The 15548-nt window shown below is 43.3% G+C and overlaps 1 protein-coding gene across 2 annotated transcripts in view; it reads right to left on the minus strand.

Annotated features, from left to right (window-relative positions):
- GSK3B (glycogen synthase kinase 3 beta) overlaps positions 1-15255 on the minus strand; it is a 166304-nt gene extending 151049 nt beyond the window's left edge. For both annotated transcript variants that reach the window (XM_086618339.1, XM_086618415.1), the window contains exon 1: positions 15133-15255. In XM_086618339.1, coding sequence (XP_086474465.1) covers positions 15133-15220 — 88 coding nt within the window. In that variant the 5' untranslated portion in view covers positions 15221-15255. The remainder of the gene's footprint in view (positions 1-15132) is intronic.
- Between the last annotated feature and the right edge of the window lie 293 nt (positions 15256-15548).

Here is a 15548-nt window from a genome sequence, read left to right on the forward strand (position 1 = left end):
AGCCACATGGTGCTCAGTTGCCAGCTGGCCTAAACCATGACAAACTTATTTAGAGAACATTATCAAAAGAAATCTCCTTCTCCTTTCAGTCTCCTCTAAAAGAAATCATCCAAAGTGCCTTCAACTTTCCCTTAGAGCACATTTTCTAGATCTCTGACTATTCCCCTTTGCCTGCGATTGTTCTTCTCCCAGTACAACACCAAAACTAGGTATTAGACTTACAAGTATGCCAAGAAGTGGGAAGACTAACTTCATATATTTTACATGACATTCCTGTTCATACATTCTGTAAAAAGTGTGCTAGTTCTGCAACATCAGTTGATTCACGGCCACCATGCCAACATCTAACCCCAGATTCTTCTCCACAGATTTCCTGCCTTCCCAGTTTTCCCCCACCATCATCTGCACCGCCAAGTCTTACTGAAGACCTATAGGCTACATCTGCCTCTGCTTAATTTCATCCTGCTTAGGAGAGGTACCACTGCTTTGTCAGTATCATTTTGAACACATGCTCTTTAATCCTTGGAATGCAAGCCACAAGCCTTGAAAGTTTATTCAAATCAGCTGCAAAAAACTTACTACTACACCTAACGAAACTCAGCAGAACCCCCTTGACCCATTCTCCTAGTTTGACCACAACTCCTGACTAACTTTAAAGGAACGTTGATTTTATAAGGGCTGTAGACCCTTCTTAGACAAACAAAAGCCTAAGTTTCTGCCAGGATATATAAAATATTTAACAGTGTGGAAGTGCACAGAGACAATATAAGGACATTTCATTTGTAAGAATAGACATACTGGGTCAGCTCAAAGCATTGTCTAATTCACTTTCCTGTCTTTGAGAGCAGCCATAAGCAAACACCCAAAGAATCACCCCACAGCAATTAACAGGAGGTATGCATACAGATATATGCCTTAAAATTATATATACACACATGCCATACATGTATTTATTCATATATACACACACACATATTTTAACCACATTCAGTAGCTTCACCCAACAATTAATTACATCGTTTCGCAGCACTGCACCTTGTTGCCCACGTCCAGCATCGGTTTATGGGAACAAGAGCTCTCAGCTGCATAAAGCCAAAAAAATGAAAATGATGCTGTGACTGAACTAGTGGAGGAAAAAATTAACAGTATTCCATAAAAGTACACATTTGAAGTTTTTAGTGGATGATGTGTTTCTAAACAAGCGCTTTCATGCCACACAGTTGACTCCATTTACCAGCACATTCCATGGCTGATCTCCTTTTAAGAGGTTGCAGTTACATGGTCTACATACCCTTTTCTTCAAAGAACAGCCACAGGGTGGGTCACTTTGTAAGAATCTGAGGAGTTCCACGTTTTTTAAGAGCAGTTTCAAATAATTTCTGGAGGATTTCAGCTTCTTCTCTTTTAGTAGCACAAAGGAATATTTTTTTCTTAATACTATGTGACGATGAAGTAAGTGATTCATAACCGCATCAGCCTACCTTCCTGCGTTCTACGGAAGAAAACACACTCGTGAACTTTCAGTAGTGGCACTGACTCTCCAGTCAGATGGTCCAACTTCCAACATGTCACTGCAGTTCAGCTTCGTTTTTCACACCATTTGAAGAGTTATGCATTATACAGTCTATCACAGGACACTCAAACAGGTACATTTTACAAAAGAGAACATTCCATACATAATTTACAAGTCTGGTGGAATGCTAGTATTACTGCATTAGCTTTTTTGTATTTTCATTTAAAAACAGGGAAGGGTACTACGAGGTGGTTGTATATTTAATCTTTAATGACTTATTTTTCCATGCAAGAACGAAAACTAGTAATAAATATGGCAAAGCTGATTCTGTATATGAATAATCTCATATAGTAGGGTTGAAGAAAGTGGTAAGAAACAATGGTCAGATAATCACTACATGTTTCTCAAGCATGAGTAGGTTTCGTATCAATACAGAATAAGAAATCAAAGAAAAACAGAACAAGAGATGTCCAGAGTGGTTCAAGGGATTTCAACAAACAAATCTCCAGGAGTTCAGTTGCATCTGCTCTTTTCAGTGTCAGATGAAAGCTCATTATTCCTCTTCATCTGCAGACAAATTCCCCACCCCTTTATTAACTATTTTTCCTGACAGAATCCTGGACATTATCTGAATTTTTAGATATACTTGCCTTTGTTCTCTACTGTACTTTGAAATAGCGGGTCTTTCAAATATACTACAGTCATAAAAAATTACATCTTTAGTCTCAAAGCAAAACTGGGTACTATGTACAGCAGTCTTCTAGAAAGTCTAGTCCTCAGCACTGACGCTTTGTTTTCCTTACCGTACAAATGCCCTGCATCGGTTCTACAATTTAATGGACTATCGATACATTTTCCATATGCTTCTTCGTTGTATTTCTCAGAAAAATATTTGGCACACCAGAGATGTCACTTCTACTAGCCTTCCACCCCCCCCACCCCTCCACTGCCACAATTGCTTATTCCATTCACATAGACTCAAGGCATACCTGCAAAGTGCTAGGTGAGGGCTGTTCACCCTCGCAGATGAATCCATACACCAGCAAAGCCCGGTGCACCACAAATTTGGGATGTCACTGGAAACACAGCAGTACACAAAAATGCTGTGAGAGGGGAAAGTGCCACAGTACAGAAGACACTGGGCTGCACAGTAAGTGTGAGCAGCCAAAATAAACCAGTAAAAACCTACGTTACCAGTCTTCCCAGTCACTCAAACAAGAACACCATGAGCAACTTTGAAAGTAAATATAAACTTTAGTACTCATACATTATTAACGTACAAAATCAAACTACTCAAAATTTACAACAAGGAAAGGCCACAGGTTTGCAGCATTTCTGTGACTTTATATGCTACATTAGCAAACACCGAGCTTGAAATACCACCAGCAGTGTCAACTCCCCATGCTTTTTCCATAAATTAGTTAACACAACGCTACGGCAAGAACAGTTCAATGCAATGCTTGAACCACTGTTATGGCTTAGACCAGCCAGCAACTAAGCACCACACAGCTGCTCACTAAATCCTCCCAGTTGGATGGGGAGACAAAAATCTAACAACAGGCTCAAGGGCTAAGACAAGGACAGGAGGAACTTCTCACCAATTATGTCATGGGCAGAACAGACTTGACTTGGGGAAAAATCAATTTAATTTGTTACCAATCACATCAGAGAGATAATGAGAAACAAAGCCTGATCTTAACAAAAAAAAAAAAAAAAAAAAAATCACCTTCCCCCACCCCCTCCCTTCTTCCCAGGCTCAGCTCTGCTCCTGATTTCTCTACCTTCTCCCCCAGCAGCACAGAGGGATGGAGAATGATGCTGCGGTCAGTTTGTCACATGTTATTTCTGCTGCTCCTTCCTCTTCGGAGGAGGACTCCTCACACTCTTCCCCTGCTCTAGTGTGGGGTCCCTTCCCATGAGACAGTTCTCTACAAACTTCTCTGACGCGAGTCCTTCCCACAGGCTGCAGCTCTCACAAACCGCTCCAGCCTGGCTCCCCCCCATGGCGTGCAGTCCTTCAGGAACAGACTGCTCCAGCGTGGGTCATCTACAGAGCCACAGTCTTCTTCGGGTACAGCCACCAGCTCCAGTGTGGGGTCCTCCATGGGCTGTGGATGCATCCTTGCTCCACTGTTAATCTTCATGGGCTGCAGGAGGGCCACCTGTCATCTCAACAGGGGCTGCAGGGGAATCCCAGCTCCAGCACATCTCCTCCCGCTCCATCTTCACTGATCTTGGTGTCTATGTACTTGTTTCATATCCAGCTTCTCTCGAGTCTCAATTTACAGGAACAAAGGCCCTTGGCCGACACCACTGGGCTGTGGGAAACTACTCTCCAGCCTGGGGAGGCAAGGCTGCACCTCCCTCCTCTCTCTGCTGCACGTTTCACATGGCACAGGTGAGTTTTTGTCCCCTTCTTAAATGTGTTTATCACAGAAGCACTCATCGGCTCAGCCCTGGCAAGAGGCAGGTCCAACCTGGAGCTAGGGAAGCTTCCAGCAGCCTCTCACAGGAGCCACCCCTGTAGCTCCTCCTCCACTACCAAAACCTCATCACAATCACCTCGTCAAAAAAGTGACAGAGACACTATAATTCCTGTCCAAAAAAAAAAAAAAGACAGATGTACACCTGCTACAGGTGTAGGGTTAGAATTGGCCTGAGGTTTTTGATGTCGTTACTTGAAAACTAACCTCTCATGAGTTTGAAAAATACTCAATTTTATAGCCACATACACACAAAAATCCTGATAATGTATCAAAGTCAGAAATCCCATTTCCTACCTTACCAGTATGTTCTTGGCTTGTCGACAGCCTAAATGAAAAAATGTGTAAACAGGAAAGAAGTCTCCCATAGTCACAACACTCAAAGGGAAGAAGATAAGAGTGATAGAAGACAACACATTAGGTTGCAACACAGCTTCTTTCAGAGCTTCCTTAGCAGTATCAAAAATAAATGTTAATGCTAGTGAGATACAGCATTACCAAGTCACAGAACATATCATGTGAAATCAAATGAGAAACAGGTTTGCTATTTCTGACAACAGAATTATTGTTCAAGTATTAAAACATTACTCCCAAGTTTGGTCTGAAGAAATGTTCTGCCAAACCTGGGTTGACTAATTACATTTTAAAGCAGTCCCTAAGGGCTTTTTAAAGCAGAAGCTCTAAAGCAAAGTCTTCACATATGGTCTAGGTTTAAACTCCAGATCTCAGAAACCTAGATTACTTCCTCCCCTCCGTATCATGTTTCTGACAATGCAGATATGTGACACTCAAACACATCTAAAAAGTAGGAAGAGTAGAAGGAGTTGCTACAGGACAGTTTATCATGATTTATTCTTGTTTGGAATCTACTGATTTTGACCTGCTCTCCCAGATCTTCCCGATTCCAGTTGCTCTTCAAAAAAAAAACCTCAAAAGGTAAAATAAATAAAACACCCAAAACAATGCCCCTACAGTGTCCAAATGAACTAAAATGCTCATGTAACCACTGCACATTCTAAAGTAACTCTAGAAGAAATTTACAATTTGTAATTATGCCACCACGTAAGAATGAAAATTAGGCTTTCACCAGACATTCTGAAATGCGGGCAGTGCCACTGTCTCCATACCACTATTTCTGAAGAATTATAATTATGAAAAGTTATGGACACAGCATAAACATCTCTGCACTACTCCCTTTTAGAGTTGGCCCACTATAATAGAAATTTACAGTCAATCATTAACGGCTCAAACGCTACCAGTGAAAAAATAATCTAGTGCATTATTAGAAAAAAATCCACAGGCTGCTGCATAAGTCAAAGCACTAATACCACACAGAAAACATTCTCTGTTGTCTCATGAATATCTATACCTGTCTGCAAAACCCCACAGGCATTTCAGATGTGCCACCTGGGAAAACAGCCGTCATTCAGCTGCTGCCACAGATCCCAGCAGTGTCCTTGTCAGCTTCCATGGACACTGAACCAGTAACTCCAGCCAAAGCGAAGCTTCAGTCCGTGGAAGCTAAGCCTATCATGAAATAGAAGAGACTTGCACATTTGGTAGCATTCAGCTACCCTACAAAGATCTTCCATTAAGCCAACTACATTTCTAAGCCACACCGCAACTGAATGACATTCAGAGAATTTGCTGGTGAACTTCATTACTCGGGCACGTAAAAAGTCCAACAAACATACTCAACTGCCATCCCCATGTCAGTCGCATAACAAAAATCTACCCACAACACCAAACTCACTCATGCCTAGTGCACTGATTGAAGAACAGCAGGCTCAAAGTTGAGCTCAGTCTAAAAACAGCAGCACCTTCCCTTCTGGGAGCTGTAATCAAATCTCTCCGTGCCCTACCACTGAGGAGTATCATCTGAGTATCAGGCTTAAAGTTTTGGGAATAGTAAAGTTATCCCACTCTGCACAAACCTCACTCTTTCGTCTCCAGTACTTTCACTAGTTGATCCACTAGAAAACAAAACCAGACAAACAGAAAAAACCACCTAGCTGTCTGCTGGCCTTTAAAGTATTTCCCCAAGACTCAAGCTAACTCTGCAGTCCCTTGTGGCTACTAAAACATGTAATTCAAAATTAGCAATTTTTGCAATCTATTCCAAAGTCTCTAAAACTGAGATTTGACTAGTAAGGTTTCTCTGTTCTCTGAGGAACACATAAAAAACCACTAACTTGCAACTACTACACTGCATCACACTATACACACCGATGGCTGCCAGGCCAGTACATACAATCCTAAGTAAGACTGCAAGATTAGAAGTGAAATGGCCAACAGATATGATCTCCTCAAGGACAACATTATTTTCCGCTTCTTTAGGTTTCAATTGAGCAACTGTATATATAAAGAAAAACCATTCCAGAAGCCTTACATCTACTCACCTGCAAAAAGTATGCCTTGCCAGAAAGTTTATTCTCTCAGCAAGGCACGAAATGTTCTGACACTGATACTCAACCTCCCACAAATGTGGGGAAATTCATTTATGGCTGTGGACTTCATTCACGGGGATACAGATCTGTGCCAAACGTTTAATGTTTACTTGGCCAACAACCAAATATTTTGTTTATTTAGGCTGATGAATTTGTGTCCCCTTCCTCCCTCAAGGAAACCCACTCATACAGGTCAATTCATTGAGTTACTTTTTTTTTAATATAGATCCCTAAAACAAATGAAGCACGAGAGATGGGATATAAAAATAATAATATAGGTTCTATGTAAGTGTTTGCAGCAGGGTGTGATTCAAGAAAACCAAAGAGATTGGCACTACCAACTGCAACTGAATAGTTTTTCCTGTTTCTACATTGCAAGAAAAGTCAAATTCTTCTTTGCAGCAACAGTCACATTTCAGTTTATCTTTCCACAAAACATAGCCTTGGCCTGTCTGAAAATTAAACAATTGCCTGCATTCCTGGCAAAAGAGACTTCTTTGAACTACAGGGCTTGTAGCCGACAAGAATTATATTCCTACTAAAAAAGTCAAAACAGACGATGTTCTACAGTTGTGGCTGTAAGAAGTCTGCCTTGGTTGGAAAAATTCAGCTGCTGCTTTCCCTTCTGGTTATAACTTCAGAGCCAACACCCAACTTCTTTTCTTCTAAGTGCTCTGATCCAAGAGCCTGTGGCAACTTTTGCAGCTAAACTCAAAACACTTATCTTCACGCACGCACGGCAGCACAGTATTCCAAAGTCCCATCCACCCTCTACAGCATTACTTACCCGGTGGTATCAATCAGGAACATCTTCCCCTTTCTCTTCTGATCAGCAGGTCTCATATTATGACTATCTACTGTCAGGCACTCAGACTACTAACAGGTTTCTTCGAATCCACCCAACTGCCTGAAGAGACATGTTGAGCAGAGTTAACTATACCACCACACATTCCTGTGATATATTACGTTTAAGAGATGCTTTCCAGATTCAAAAATAAAATCAACAAAAGCTATCTAAACAAAGGAGAAATACTAGCAGCTATATCTAAATAATTCAGCTCATCCTTAGCATAATACCAGCGTAACAGCCATCCAGTACTTTCAACATGACTGCATCGGTCATTATAACCTACAGAGCAAGAGATACTCAGCCATGTTCAGACCTATCGCAAAGTTATGAATCCGTGTATTTTACTCCGCCGTAAGTTCTTACAAGCAACCTAAAGCAAATTTCCTGTGGCAGGCACCAAGGCGCTCTGCAACCCCACAGTGCTATTCCTTCAACTGAACTGACTCCATGTCACTGACGCAGGAACCTAGCAAATCATTAAAAAATTCATCACATGGAAGATACTTGGCAACCCACTTTCACCCAGTTAACACTAATCCACCAGTCAACTGCATGTGCAGGAAGGACTGGTACTGACACCAACCTTACAGCCCCTCAGCTGATGAGGCTATGCCAGAAAATCCTGGGTCCGCTGCTATGGAGAAGGGACAACACACTTGGTGAGGACTGGTGCCAACCCTTCAGAAGGAGCTGTTGCTGTACAGCTTTCATTTAAAAAAACAAAAAAAGCCCTCAGTGCTTAACTTTGACAAGCTATCTTACCACTCTCCTTTCTTCCATTATAAGACAGACTAGGGTGAGAGCACAAATTGCCTTAAATGCTTAGATCTACTTCCCGTCTGCAAGAGATAAAAGTACAGAATGAACTGCTTTGCTTTATTTCCTTTTCTGAACAACAGACAAGTCATCTGTGGCAAGAGCACCTAATGAAAAGATTCTTTGATAGCACTGATCATACAAGGAAAAAAAATAAAAATCATTGTCCACTTCTTTTAGAGGCACATCAGTATGACTTCTGGGCATCCAGGTTTTTGACAATTGCCAGAGGGTGACACAGAAATGCTTTCAGTAAGGTCTCTGACATGGATTTCTGTTGAAGTCATCTCATCGCTCCTGCTGCACAGACAGAACATCACGCAGCAGCACTGCTGGAGTACATAGGATTGAGTCGAATATACACTGTCCCATGGACTACACCTAGACAACTGACCCTCTCCAAGGCACAGTAAGCTGGTACCAACGGGGGCAGGAGGGATCCTGAAGATTTGGTGAACACAGTTCTTCAACCTATACTGGTGGTTATCCAAATCTAGTTTGCAAAAGCTGCAGGCAGAGTTTCACTTTAGGCTTCTGCTTAATGAGATACAAGTGCTGACCACGAGCATCTCATCTGAGCATGACTATGATGCCGAAGCCACTTCTCTCAGAGGTGTATCATGCTATCATGCTTTGCATCTTTCTCACCTTAAGACCAAATCGCTGCAATGCACTCAATATATGGCTACTCTTTAAACCAATTCCAAAATTCTTCACTCTGAGGCTGGTGAGGCACTGGAACAGGTTGCCCAGACAAGTTGTGGCTGTCCCATCCCTGAAAGTGTTCAAAGTCAGGTTGGATGAGGCTTTGAGCAACCTGGTGTAGTGGAGGGTGTCCCTGCCCATGGCAGAGGAGTTGGAATTAGATGATCTTTGAGGTCCCTTCCAACCCAAACCATTGTGTGATTCTATGAAAAATACGACATGGCATAGACCACCACGCCTCCAAACCTGCATCTTCCCCAATGGTAGTACGCAGCACTTGAGCAGCAATCTCCATCAGGTAAGTGCCAAGGGGGTTCCTGATTTTGATTTTTGGGGGGTTCGACCTGTACAGCACTCCATGAGTTTGAGCCTTTATGTCTGAGGGAGTATCTTTTCTCGCCACACTGTAAAAGCCATAATCAGCATTTATTTTCAACATACATAAATAAAGGAGCATCTATTTGTGTGGCTTACTGAAGGAAGCATTTACAAGACAAAATTTTTATATAAACTTTATATGGACTTGGGACAAAGAAAAGTGAAAAGAGCTGTTTCACAAGGCATTTAAACTTTTGATAAGCTCCTTTTCATAGCTGCTTGACTTTAAAAGTTTTGTTCATCTTTCGAGGCTGCACTGGGTTGGTGCTCATTAAATTCAGAAAGCAGCCAAGTAACTCCACCAGCCACAGAGCTTCTGCAGGAGACAGCCACTTTAGCACTTCCCACACTAGCTATGGGTGACTAAAAGTCTTCAGAGTAAAGTTAATTTTTTTTAAAAAAAACAAAAGGGGGAGAACTCCAGAAAAATGTTCAAGTCTATAGAAATTTCTGGAAACTCAAAGGTAGCACAGCTTCCAATTTAAAATGGGACTTATCCAGTCATTCAAAACAAAAAGACTCCAACAGCTTGAACCAAGAAGCTGCAAGTGTTCTCCAACCACCCTGCATATCTGAACATATTAGCTGATAGTAACTAAGGCGTTTAGCATTAATTCATTTCAGAAAATGCTAGAGCTGGTCACAGCACAAAGCTTTAACTGCAGCCTTTTCACAGACATAGATACCCTACAAGCTTTCAGAATCTTCTTCAAAGGACTCAGCCACCCAGTTCAAGAAAGAACATGGGGTGAAGGAACAGTGATAGCCCATATCCCACAGATTTGTATTATTATGAAGACGTGAGATGAGTAAACTGGACACCAGTATTGGAAAATCCTTTATGTTCTATCTAAAAATAGCACTTAAAGATATTACACATGAAAATGGAAGAACTCCTGGGGCAGTGGAGGGAAACCCTTCAGCCTGTGGGGTGGTCTTCAGCAATGTATGCCAAAGAACTACTTCTTTTCTTATCCCTCGAGAAAAAGATGAAAGCACATAAACCACCACTGCCTTGTGATAGCTACAAGGCCCCATCGAGCAAAGGGATGAAGCGATAGAACAATTTCCAGAGCCAGGATGCATACAGACAAGGAACACACTCCATAAGCTATATGGGTTTCCACAGTTGTGTAAATAGGTGAACGAGATGCTTAAAATATTGCTAAAAAATAGAAAAGGTGAATCAAGTGACAATACAAGAGGGGATCACCTCCAAGAAGCAGTACAGGGAAGAGGAAATGCGTGTAACAGTGACAGAATGAGAAGAAAAGGTTAGAGAAAAACCCCAATATGTCTTACAAGACCAAAACAACCAAACCACCAACTGACAGAAATAAGACATGGGGGACACAGCAGAATAATTAGTCAAATTATCAGTTGACAGGTTCCATCGGTAGGCTATACTTTTTTATCAGTCATTTTTCTGCTCAACTACCCCTAACGACATGAATAAAGAGAAAATAGTTTGGCAGTGTTCGAACTGAGTACAGCAGACAGCTGGTTTGTTCCTTTTCCGACTGCAAGGCGTGACTTTGGGGCAGGATAACGTGAGACACTTTTCCCTGTAGCGCACACAGTTGTTAGCTGACCCCCTTGGTCCAATTTTTTCATGCTTAGGCACAAGGAAAGGCATTCACTCAGCAGCAGTCAGAAAGCTGGACAGGGCTCGAATCAGCAACAGCCAGACACACAATGCTCTGCAGGCTCTAGAAGGGAGTGATCCTCCTCTCTCCAGCAAGGAGAGCAGGATGGGCGGCTTCCAGTTGCAGAAACCAATTAGGCAGAAACTGCTATCAAAGCAGCAGAGAGGGCCCTACCCTAGCTAGGTTGGGAAAGAGAAGGTGGCATTATCTCAATTGTTTCACCAGTTTCAACAGCCCCGCTCATTCCTTCTCGCTGAAGTTGCCCAGGGTGCTCTTTTCCAAGGCTCTTCCTACACATCTCCCTGGACATCACATGGGATTCAATTAAACCCTCATCTAGACACCATGTGCTACCTAAAAAGCAGTTACTTCTACGTTCTGGCTTGTGGAGTGGCTACTAACAGAGCAAACTCCCAGACTTTGTTCTTTCATGAACTATTCTAAATTACACCAACAAAAGACACATCACGCTCCAGCACCAGCAGCAGCACCACACGTGAACAGCGCACGGCAACACAGGGTCACCAAGCTGTTGTGCTTTCAGGAGATTATACAGCACAAAAAAACAGCCAGACTACGAAGAAAAGAAAAACTTCAACAAAAACCAAGTTTGGCACCACTGTAACATTCTTCCAGAGAGTCCAAAATGAATTATTACAAGATTGTCTTTTAGATTTTGCAACCAAAAGTAAGCGTTCAACATGAGAATTAGCTGAAGCAAATGAAATTGCCTTCCTCACCCTCCAACTTCACAAGTTCTGCATAACCAATTACAGAGCCGTGACATTCACACATGGAGCAAAACACCCTTCATGGCAAGCATTAGCCACCACATTATTTACTCCAGACCAGCAAGATAACTGGCTACAGTTAAAACAAGTACTGCTGTCCACAAGGACTTGGTGTTACTTGAAATACTCATTTTCGAGAAGCTCAGGAAAGGGGGAAAAAAAAAAAAAAAATCAATTCCACAGTCATTAAATGAAAATTCTCAAACTGCAAACTCCAAGACTTCTATTTTTATACAGATATTTTTGGTCATGTGTTGCATGACTACCCTTTATATTTCAGGATTATTTTTGTCCTATTCGGGAAACAATGTACATCTGGAAGCAATGCAAGAACAACTAGGTGAAGAACAAAAGAAAGCTTCAAGTTCATTCCTCTTCTCTTATACCGTAACCAGCAGGTTGATAGTACCAGCAAGCCAAAAACTGGAAGATCAGCTCCCTCCTGTTGAGGGACAGGCTCAACACAAGGAGCACACACAGTTGAGTTTTTTTTGTAAGAGGAAAGCCTACAAACCCAGCAATAGAGACCTGCACAAAGAATAACCTACTTGAGAACTACTTCAATGTAGAAATCCATACAGTGAGGTGGAAAGAATGGTGGAGTGATTTCAAAACCACCAAAATACAAATAGAGAAAGAAAAAAAGTCAGATTTCAGAAGGTACTCTTGATGCTGGTATGGCTTGACAGAGATATGAGAAGACCACAGCGTTCCTACTCCTGGGGAGATGTTAAAACCCTTGTAACACCTACCACAGAGCAATGAGAGGGCACCTTTCCCAACAGCCAGAGGAGAAGCAGCTGTTGGTAATCTCCCACCCTTTCATTCAACGCTCAGTCTTTCTTACCAACTTCTGAGAATGAAGTCTCATAAATTAAGTCTAATAAATAATACAGGGAAGAGATGAACAATCCTTGCTTACTCTCTCTCTCTCTCCTATACACCTTGGAGAGAACAGCCATCAACACATAGTTCTAGTACTGCTCCTCCCAGGTAACACAAGGATCAGTGAGCCCTCCTCCACTACTGTATCCATCCTTTCCTCATCACTTGGATCTGTCCTTCCTAGATAACCGTTGCAGTGCTCAGCCAGGAGCAGCAGTAGCTGCAGAGACACTAGAGCAAGAGTGACTTCATAATTTAATTTCACTGCTACTCCAGGCTTACAAACAAAAGCAAAAAGGTTAACATGAAACAAGCCAGGTTTTGCTCTCTGATGACTCAGGAAAGATCTGCACCAAGACAGAAGTACTTCAGATGTCAGGGAGTCTCAGAAGATACTAATCCATCAATTTTCACCTATCTCACAAGGACTCTTTTGTCCCAGCATTCACTCAAAAGGGCTCAGAATGTAACTGGTTATCAGTCTGTAAATATACAGCAAAATGAAAGAGCGGAGCAAACCCTCTGTTCACCACACAAATGATGTTTTCTTTTTTTTGCCAAGCACTCAACACTGGTAATAGCTAACTTGCTACATCATGCCATAAGATGCTACCAAAACTCACGGGAACCAGAAAAATATAACCCTTTTTGACACCCACGAATTTTTCTTTCTTGTAAAGCAAACAAAAAAAAGTTAATGTCCTGGACTGTCTTATATGGATAGATTAACTGAAAATACAAACTGCATTTCCCACAGAGTGGTTCTCTTGCTTTGTTCTGACATTTTTTTCCAGACAGCAGAAGGACCAGGAGCACATGACTAGAGCGACTGGGGGGGTTATCACAAGTGTCTGTGCTTTATGCTACGGCCTTTGTTTCTCCCTCAGTGTTATACACTTGGGATTGAATCATATTTGCAAACTTGTTAGTCTGCACCAGCTAGCACCCTCTTCACAGGCAAGCATCTGCCTAGTCTTCGACCTCAAATAAATGGGAAAGGGGCATCAACGACCTTCCAAGAATCAGGCTGTTGGGCGTGAATAAGAAAAATATGGTTGCTGAGCGTGACAGGTCCAGGTCTTGCTTGGTTTAGGCAGCCACCCGCAAAAATACCCATCAACGAGACCTGCTTCCTATTCCACACGTGCATAAAGTAAATCAAGAAATTAAAATGGAGTCACCCCCAGTTTTTCTCCATACAAATCAAGAATCCTTGATAAATGCTAACACCAGACCTGATCAAACAGATGCTCTTACGCTGCTAACAAGGGTTAACTACACACATGTTTTTTGAAGTGCTGCAGGCACGCTGATCATGCAGATACAAGGTAGGCTACAGACCCTGAGCCAAATGCTCTCTTCGAGGCTCCAACTGCAGTGGAAGACATTTCAGTGCAGAAAAACGTCGGAATTTCGGATCCGTCACAAAGCTCACGATCTCACAGCGCCCTGGCATGAAATGCACGGAACGCTGTGATAGATGCATGCACGCACCCACAGAGCCATGTCAGGTGTGGCTGTACCAAGGATCAAATAGATCAATGGAATGGTAATGCATATTGAGCATTCCCGCTCCCATAAAGATGCCACCCTGCATTTCCGTAAGAAAAGGGAAAATTTCTCTGAAAACTACGCCATTAATATGAATCTGGAAGAACAATTCATTTGTTAATATGAACTTATTAAAATCAGGAGTTAAGAAATTTCCTATTGCAAATACATAGTCAGCCTTTAGCAACTCAGAACAGGGCCTTTTTCCGTTCACCCTGCACATCTGTTCAGATTTAATACATCTTTTTAAATTAACATTAACAGCTAATCCCACAAGCTAGAATACGAATGATGAACACATATTAAACACAATTTCCAACACGCCTCTGCAGAATAAAGCCCAGGACTCATTCTTAAAAATATTCCTCCGATCGGGAAACTGGAAAAGGCATACCAAGCTTGAAATAACTACTCCATAGGCTCACACGTCAAAATAACCATTTTCTTATCCCCTCTATTGAGCATTTTACCAGAGCCCGGAGGATACTGGAGAGACACCTTTTGTAAGCTCCCCTCCCCCTCCTTTTTTTTTTTTTTTATGGGCTGGACTAAAAGGTGCTCACACCCGATCTACGGGGTCCACGGAAAAAAAAAAAAATCTTCCAAGCTCTCTCCTTCAGAGCCAGGAGTGCTTAAAAAACACGTAACGAACGTGAATGTCACAGCCATACCTGCGTACCCGCAATTCCTTTCCTCCTTTCGAGGGGGGGGGGAATAAAAAGGAAATACGGAGCTCCCGATCCGTTTCACAAAGGAGGAAATAAAAAGAAAAAAAAATAATAAAAAAAGGGTTTTTAACCAGCCAGAAGCCGCTTACAAGGCGGGCGGCGACGAGAGGCTGAGGACAAACAGCCGGCGGTTTTTGTCCAGCAGGCCCCAGCCGGGGCGGCGTGCGCCGATTCAAGGTTAATGGAGGGGGAAGGGGAGAGAAAGGAGCCGCCTCCGCCCGCTGCCCGGCCGCGCTCCCGCCCGCCTCGGCGGAGGGAGACGGGGGGAAGAGCCCCCAGACAGACGGACGGACGGACCGACGGGCGGGCACCCCCCGCGCGGCGCGGCTGGATACTCACGGCTGACTTTCATGCTGCCGAAGGCCGAGGGCTGCTGCACCGGCTTGCAGCTCTCCGCGAACGAGGTGGTGCGGGGCCGCCCGGACATGGTGTCCCCCTCCTGCTCGTCCCCGATCACCTCTCTCTTCCTGCCTTTCCCCCTCCGCCTCGCCCCGGCGGGCCCTGCCGCTCCCTCGCTCGCTCAGCTGGAGGAGACGGGCGGGACGCGCCACATGAAACGCCGGGTCCCCCCCCGTCCCCGCTCCGGGGAAGCCCCCTCCCCTCTCGGTCTCTGTTGCGCTCTTCGCCCGGCGGTTGCTGCCGCTTCTTCTTCCTCCTCCTCCTCCTCGCGCCGCCCGTTGCTCACAAAACCATCCTTCCCGGCAGCGCCGGTGGGTCCGAGAGCCGCCTCCGCCCAGTCCGCAGCCCCCCCGGCG

Source organism: Tauraco erythrolophus, chromosome 1 (genome assembly GCF_009769465.1).
Source record: "Tauraco erythrolophus isolate bTauEry1 chromosome 1, bTauEry1.pri, whole genome shotgun sequence".
Taxonomy (NCBI): Eukaryota; Metazoa; Chordata; class Aves; order Musophagiformes; family Musophagidae; genus Tauraco; species Tauraco erythrolophus.